The sequence below is a fragment of the Nicotiana tabacum genome, chromosome 9 (assembly GCF_000715075.1).
Source record: "Nicotiana tabacum cultivar K326 chromosome 9, ASM71507v2, whole genome shotgun sequence".
NCBI classification, from domain to species: domain Eukaryota; kingdom Viridiplantae; phylum Streptophyta; class Magnoliopsida; order Solanales; family Solanaceae; genus Nicotiana; species Nicotiana tabacum.
Genome location: NC_134088.1, coordinates 104,163,699 through 104,171,880, shown reverse-complemented (window position 1 = coordinate 104,171,880; position 8,182 = coordinate 104,163,699). Strand labels below are relative to the sequence as shown.

General features: G+C 36.9%; 2 protein-coding genes across 2 annotated transcripts; one reads left to right on the top strand and one right to left on the bottom strand.

Annotated features, from left to right (window-relative positions):
• The first annotated feature begins 1,582 nt into the window (after positions 1-1,582).
• Positions 1,583-3,296, top strand: LOC107815610 (zeatin O-glucosyltransferase-like). Its single transcript, XM_016641219.2, has one exon. The coding sequence runs from the start codon at positions 1,753-1,755 to the stop codon at positions 3,163-3,165; it is 1,413 nt and encodes a 470-aa protein (XP_016496705.1). The 5' UTR covers positions 1,583-1,752; the 3' UTR covers positions 3,166-3,296.
• Positions 3,297-3,579: 283 nt separating this feature from the next.
• Positions 3,580-7,665, bottom strand: LOC107815609 (uncharacterized). Its single transcript, XM_016641218.2, has 4 exons — positions 7,512-7,665; positions 7,301-7,418; positions 6,220-6,281; positions 3,580-3,964 (listed from the first exon to the last, which is right to left on the bottom strand). The coding sequence occupies exons 1-4, from the start codon at positions 7,638-7,640 to the stop codon at positions 3,854-3,856; spliced, it is 420 nt and encodes a 139-aa protein (XP_016496704.1). The 5' UTR covers positions 7,641-7,665; the 3' UTR covers positions 3,580-3,853.
• Positions 7,666-8,182: the final 517 nt, after the last annotated feature.

Here is an 8,182-nt window from a genome sequence, read left to right as displayed (position 1 = left end):
CCAGAACTATTTCCGGCTTACTATCTTTTTACAATAAAAAATTACTCACGATGTGCTTTCCAGTTTTTAGAAAAAAAATTAGAAACGTTTTTCAAGTAGCATTTATTTGAATTAAGTTTTTGCAAAAACTGAAGTCAGACTACACGTGTAGCTAGTTTATGTTTATAATTTTGTCCGAAGCACATAAGTTCCCTGTACCACCTACTTTTTCTCTCTTTTTTCAATAATCATTTGATATCCGATATTTATTGATCCCACTAGTATAAATTTGCACAGTATAACTCATAAATTGTGAAGTATTAAACTTGCAATATAAACCCAGCGACATAACTTTTTCCTTTTCTCTCCTCCGTAAGCTACAAAACATAAGGATTCCTGATTCTTTTAAAATTTCCCATTAAAATTTTCATCTTTCAGAAATTTAGCTCCTGCAATAAATTTTGGCTTTATTTTTTTAAATTTTATTTGAAAACATTGTTTGTTTATAAAATATTATTAAAATTTAAGAAAAAAAAATTCAAAAATTTTCAAGTTCCGAAAAACTGATTTAGATAATTTTTGGGTGAAAGTTTTTCTACCCCTCACAAAACTTCAATTTTTCTATCAATAAAATGTATATCCAAATATAATTTCAATTTTTAAAAATTATTTTTTAATATAATTTAATTATTTTTTTTTGAAGTTCAATTAAATCTATATCCAATGGCTAAATTAATGTGCTTCAAAATCGACGAAATCCCGGCATGTGTTTTCGGACCTTTCTAAGGACAGTGTGGAAAGATGGAAACAGAATGGTGTTAGAGCTCTAATTAAAGATTTTGGACTTTTGCATAGCCTCCATTAATGTCCTTCCACTCCCACAAAATTTGTCTACTATGGAACAGCACACGCAAATTTTTGTCAATTCCGTAAAATTTATGAATAATTTAACAAAATAGGAGGGATAAGAATAGTAACAAGTCATGTCATAATTTATGAACAATTGAACAATACATTCAAATGTTTTAATCAATTTATACTAAAGTTATGCTCCGCCTCCTCCCGGCATAACTTGCGAAATATTTATTCAGCTTATCGAGTATATGATCTTTAATAGAAAAACATAGATGTCGAGGATTAGGATAGCAAGTTAGTACGTAGCCGAACGTTTTTATTTGTCATACCTGTATTTCTTTTCCATAAAGGAAGTAATAGTACTATTCTCGTATTTTCTATTCTTAGACAATTGTTACTATTTGTTATTTATTTTGCTTCGGTTATCCTTATTTTTCTGGTTGGTGTTACTGCTTCTCTTTCTATAACTTTTTCACTACCGTATTTCTTTTTCAAAATTATTGTATTTTATACTTTTTTTTAAACCGAGTGTCTATCAGAAACTAATATCTCTCCCTTCACAAGGTAGGAGTACGATCAAACCCCAATTATGGAATTACTCGGAATATGTTATTATTGTTAGTCCACCCATAAGTTACTTTTGCAAATCTCCCAAAGCACAATCAAGCATCGATACGTTACAAGTTGACAAGTCTTGGATTCCTAGTCTTTATAAATGTGAAAACTTTACTCCCAAATTTATTACTCCTATTTAATTCCATCGACCTGAAAATAACTAGCAATAGTACAACATCATTTCACTCGAGAAAACTCCAAGAGTTGGCATCATAAATTACTCCGCTTGAGCAACCTGAAAGTTGCCCATATATTTCTGATTTTGCCCTTCTTTCTTTCCATTCACAGTTTTCTTTCCACAAAATGGCAACCACAAACCATGCAGCAAATGCAACTCAACATAGTGTAATTGTAGTTATGGTTCCTCTTCCAGCTCAAGGCCATCTCCACCAATTCCTCGAGCTCGCCCGCCGCCTCGCCTCCGCCCACAACATCCCCGTTTACTACGTCAGCACCGTCGCGCACGTCCGCCAGGCTCAGTCTCGTGCTCGTGGCTGGGACCCACTTAACACCCCGAACCTTAATTTCTCCGAATTCTCAGTTTCATTTGATGTCCCTCCTCCTAATCCTGATGCTTCCATCAAATTCCCTTCTCAACTTGTCCCTGCGTTTAACTCCTCGCTCCAACTACGCGAGCCAGTGGCAGAGCTCGTAAATAACCTGTCTTCTAAGGCTAGAAAAGTAGTGGTTTTGCACGATTTTCTCACTTCCTGGATTGTTCAGGATGTTCCTAAAATTCCTAATACTGAGTGCTACTGTTTTCACACTGTCTCTGCTTTTCTTATATTTTCTTACATTTGGGATGCAGCTAGACCACCTGTACCTTCTGAAGCTGAAGTTGTACTCAAACAAATTCCTTCTCTCGAAGGTTGCAACTCTCCTGAATTGGAAGAATTCGCAAAGAAGCAACTACAAGCTAGGGTTTTTGGTGTTGGGAATATTTTCAGTACGTCTCGAGTCATTGAACAATTGTATTTAGATCTTATTGAAAAAACGTACGTTAAGGATTTTAAACATTGGGCTCTTGGTCCATTCAATCCTGTGGAGATTCCAATTCCAACACCTGATGCTGAAAAACGTCGCCATTATTCACTGGAATGGCTCGACAAACAAACTGAGAACTCAGTGATTTTTGTTTCATTCGGATCTACAACTTCGCTGTCCGAAGAAGAAATCAAAGAGCTGGCGAAAGGGTTGGAACAGAGCGAGCAGAGATTCATTTGGGTACTACGGGATGCGGATAAAGGAGACATATTTTCTGGAGATGTACGGAAATGTCAATTACCTGAAGGGTATGAAGAAAGGGTAGCAGAAAGAGGAATTGTTATAAGAGATTGGGCACCACAATTGGAGATTTTGGGACACGTGGCGACAAGTGGATTCATGAGTCATTGCGGGTGGAATTCGTGCATGGAAAGTATTTCAATGGGAGTGCCAATAGCGGCATGGCCAATGCATTCTGATCAGCCGAGGAATGCTTTATTGATAACTAAAGGACTGAAAATTGGAATTTCGGTGAGAGTGTGGGAGAAGAGAAATGAAGTGGTGCCGGCGGAGACAATTGAGAAAGTTGTGAAAACTTTAATGGCGTCGTCGGAGGGAGAGGAGATGAAAAAGAGAGCTACAGAGTTGAAGGAAGCTGTGAAATTGTCAGTGATGGATGGTGGGGCAGCTCACAAGGAAATGGAATCTTTTGTTGCCCATATCACTAGATAGATTTTTATTGTATTTCCCTCATTTTCTTTTTCTTTTTTAATAATAGTGATGATCGAATCACTTTGTGTACTGTAAATTATCCATTAAGTTTAAGCAAGTTGAATGTAGTGTTTTTCTAACCCTATTGGAAATTTCGATCTCCCTAATTTTCACCTACTTTAATGAACGCGAAACAACACCAAATGCAAAATTCACCAAATGCAAAATCTCATAAGTAGCACGACATAAAAAAGATAATTGTGGAAGTTAAAATTGCAATTTGTGGAGGTTACAAAAATGGCACACTACTTATAAATTCATCTCTAATTTAGTAATTACTCCAAGTAGGGGTAAATTTTGTATACAATCTACCTTCCCAAGACACCGTTTGTAGGACTACACTAGGTTTGTTGTTGTACTCCAAGTAGAAAAACAAATCGATAATAACACAATAACATTACTCCCTCCGTCTCAAATTCTGGTTAAACTAAAATCAGAAAATATCAACATAAAAGTTAGATACAAGACAACAACATTACTGCCCCCATAAGGTTACTAACATATTAAGTTAATTTAATTTTAAAAAATCCAGATGGGGTATAACAAAATTTTGTCAGACTTGAACTCCATTTGGTACTGTCATACAAGCTCATATATCTCCTTAAACCTACCTCAGTTCTTCTTTTCCTGCTGCCTTTTCACTCTTCAATTAGTCTTCAAATGGAGGTAGTTGGTAGAAGAGTTTAAATGCCTCAACAACTTCTAGGTACCACATTGCTTCTCGATCAGGAACTCGAGAAAGGTCAACAATTTTATGGACCTGAAATGGAGAAGATGCTTAGAAATATCTTATAAAAAGGTTCAACTGAAACAAGAGACATGGTGACCTTAATAAAGCAATAGATTTTCGGAATACACATTGATTAATCAAATAGACTTGTTTTTCAGATTGATTACAAGTGATGATCCTCTAAAAACAGTCGGTTTTCAGATGTTTCACTAGGTGTAAAATCACCAAGAAAGCACCAAGCTCAGCTGATAATTTTTCAATGGTAGGTCGATCATTTGTCTGCTCTTCCTTGGTGCGGAAAGGTGAGGAAATACTACATTCCGATAAGGTCAAGGAGCCAGAAGGTGTACAATCTCCCACTATAACACCTCACTCCCCAGCTAATGTATATTTTCATTGCTGTACAAACTTCTAATATGCTGAGTGAGCAGTCTTACTTGTTGTCTAATAGGTTTATTTGGTGATCTAGTTTGTACACTGCTAATATTCTACCTTAATAGGAATGTCTACAGAAAAAATGGCCTCCCATCATATTGCAGAACGAATGCTTCTTCAAGCGTTTTACACACGGGGGTGATATATTGACAGGCCAGAACAGGTTGAGTTAAAATGGTCTGAAAACGGCTGGACTCCTTTTCTATCAATTCTAACAAAGACAACTAGTGTTTCACCCAAGTGCAAGTTCAGCCCATGTATAATGAAAAATAATGCTTCTAAAATTGATCTATACTGCCAGAAGACCTATGATCGATGAGCTCAGAATACCTCTTCTCTCTTTCAAAAACACTATAGTTATTACTTCATCGGCTTTTAACCATTTTCCCCAATGTTTGCTTTTATATGTGATTATGTTCATATCAATGCTATACAGCCAGACATAACAATCTGCTGCAATGAGTGAGAATAAAACTTGTTCTCCTAAACTTGGCAAATAATATGCCAATCAAACATTATTCTTGAACAGCGGTAATTTTTAACATGCATTTTGTTGACCACCTTTAGGTTGGCAAATATCTGTCTCAGAGTTTTCAATCAAACAAATCTAAGCTGAACAAACAAGATTTAAGATAGAAGAAAAAATATTTAACATGCATTTTGTTGACCACCTTTAGGTTGTCCGCTATTATTTTCAGTAACTTTGGATTAAGAAATAATAAACTGCTTGGGATGCTACTAGCTAAAAATAATCCGTGCTTTATTCTTGAACAGCGGTAATTTTTAACATTCAGGTTACAGCATTTAAATTTGGAGGATTTTGGCTTGGCCTATTTATGAAATATTGCATGCTTGATGGGACTGGAGCCACATAGTTTTTGGACTCTTGAAATGGAAGTTCCTGAGGCTACTTACCAAAGTCCCTCAGTCCTATCAGGAGAATAACTCCAGAGGTCCTCCAGTACAAAAACGTAGAGTATCCCAATGATGAATATGCTAAGCTGGAAGATATATCATACTCTGCTGAATTATGCAAGGGAGAAACACGATACAAGTCCTTTTGTTTTGATCCTGAATAGCTTAAACAACTGAGACAAAAAGCCTAGGAAGATGGAAATTTAACAAGTGCAATACATTAGGTTGTTTCAGCTTCCTTCTTGTAGAGCTTGAGTTCAGGCATAAAAATGAAATATGATTGAAAGACTAAAATACTATTTGCAGTTAATGGAAGGTCAAGATTTGATAGACCAATTACAAAAGCTTAGTTTGTATGCGATTGCGATTTGACTAATGACTCCAGAAGGCTGCTGATATGGTTGAAGATCAACATTCCACTACGTGAGATTGGTTCAAACGTTAAAGAAGCATAATGGTGACAAAAGCTACATCTTCTTCAACTGTAACTCTTTCTCATCAGTACCTACTCTTCTCAACCATTACTTTTATAGATTCCTACCCATGCTAAGCAAGCAGCCTTAACTGCTATGGTTTAGAGCACGAGTAAATCTTGATATTGTAGTAGTAAACTAATAAAATGTTCAGCATTAGACATCAGGATTAAGGACTCTGGGAGCATTAAACCCAATGCATAACTTCCTTTCACAGTAGAATGGAGACGGATTTAGAAGAGAGGGAAAAGATTTTATTGGTAGTTGGGCAATCAAACCCTCAAAAACAACAATGCAATTAGTAGTTTTACGGGTTTGATCAATTTGATGCAGTCAAAGAAACGATACCTTCAATAAGCTGGAACAAAATGTTCCACCACACTAAAGCAAGCGAACACAAGAAAAATCCTAAATTAACATGAATGAAGTGGTCATTTACTTGAAGGGAAAGGTTTATCTTACCTTAATAAACGGGAGGCCTCCTTTCCGGACAAAATATCCTCCAACAACCATAATATACTTTCCTGTTCAAGAAGAAGGCAAGCAGAAGTACAGATTTTAAACAGCAGAAAAACACTATAAAAATAATAGGAAGAGTAATAACGCACCCAAGGGTGTGGCTTAATGGTCAATGAGATGGGTTGAGAACCATGAGATCTCAAGTTCAAATTCCAAGGGAGACAAGAAATACCAGGTGATTTATTCTCATCTGTTCAAGCCTTGGTGGACAGAGTTACCTGTTGCCGGTGGTAGGTAGCAGGTATCCCGTGAAATTAGTCGAGGTGCACGTAAGCTGACCCGGATACCAAGACTACGAAAAATATATAATAACAGCAAGAGCAATAACAAGGGATGATGACACATACTCCCTTAAGCTTTCAGCCAGTATCATAGAGTTCCCATGATTCAAATATTACATGGAACTTCATTTTAATCTTTATTTTATAAGTGAAATAAGTAGCCCTTTGTGCATTAACTTTATTTTTCTAGATTAAAAACCTAATCTTGTCATCAAAAGTGATTTCTTCCCCTTTGCCTAAGCCTAGGCGAGCATAATTACGGCATATCTGTGCGAGTGCGAGGTAGCATGTACCCAGTGGAGCAGTTCAGGAGCACATCAACTAGGCTGGACTCCACAATTACAACCCCCCACCCCCACCCCAAAAAAAAAGAGAGAACAAAAATCTAATCTTGTCATCCACCCATTCAACATTTCTCAAATAACTTCTCCACATTTACAAAAGTAACTACAAAAATGATAATGAAACTCAAGCTGAAAAATAGAGCAGGAAATTATTGAGCCATATGAAAATATTAAATAGATTAACCTATAGCCTTTTTACACAAAAATGGAGAAAATAAAAAATAATAGTATACCCGAAAAAAGAAAAAAGAGAGGGGCCTAAAATCTAAATGGAGCAACATGGATATTGAAGTATCCTATAGGCATAATTATTAGTAGTATTATCATTGTGGGAAGTTTGTGTAATATTTAAAACCCCAAGGGAGGTATGTATAATTTCCCGTAAACAAAATGACTGACCTATTTCCATAGAAAGATTGAGGAAGTCGCCAGTGAGTAGGAGTTCAATGACCCCAGTGCCATCATCTAGTAGGAATCGGCCGGAGGAATCTGCTGTAGGTGTTGAAACCAAAATACCCTGCAATTAAAATTGGGAAAACAAAGCAAATGGAGGATTATTAAACGGGAAAAAAGGGGGAAAGGGGGAGGAAGAAGGAGGAGTTATGAGAACCTGGAGCCATGCGCGTTGAAAGAGAATGCCTTCAAGAGTGAAAGCAGCGTTGGATTTTTGGGTGACGGTTTCTTTGGCATCTTTTAGTTGCGAGCACAGCAATTTCAGTGCTGCTAAACTGTAGTCCATCTTCCTCCCACCATTAAATTTTCAAAACACACCTCTGTTTTTATAGTTTTCTCTTCTTAATTTAACTCAATGTTCTTCATAATTTCTTATGGTCCCTCAACTTAAAATTTATTACACTGAAGTCCTTAAACTATTTTTTATAACGAAAAAATTATTAACTTTACTTAAGTGTCATAAAGATCACTAAACTATTTTTTTTTGTTACAAAACAATCACTCAATCAAGTCACTCATCTCTGAGCCTCGCCGTCTCCAAATCACTCGCTCGCTCTGAACGAAGAACGCGAATTATGGCCTTTGATGCCTCTACCTACCTCAAAGCCGCCAACCAGTCCGATTCCGACTTCTCTAAGTCCGCTATCCTTTAGGCGAGCTCACCACCCAGAACATACGCCTTGATTAGACTTTCTTCAAGCATTGCCCGCAACGAGCTCACTTGGGCTTGAAGGTTGGCGCATTGGGGCTCGACTCCCCTTCTCACCTCGAGCTCCTCTTCCTTATCCTTTAACGCCCCCTCAAGCTGACTACATTTTTCGATGACCT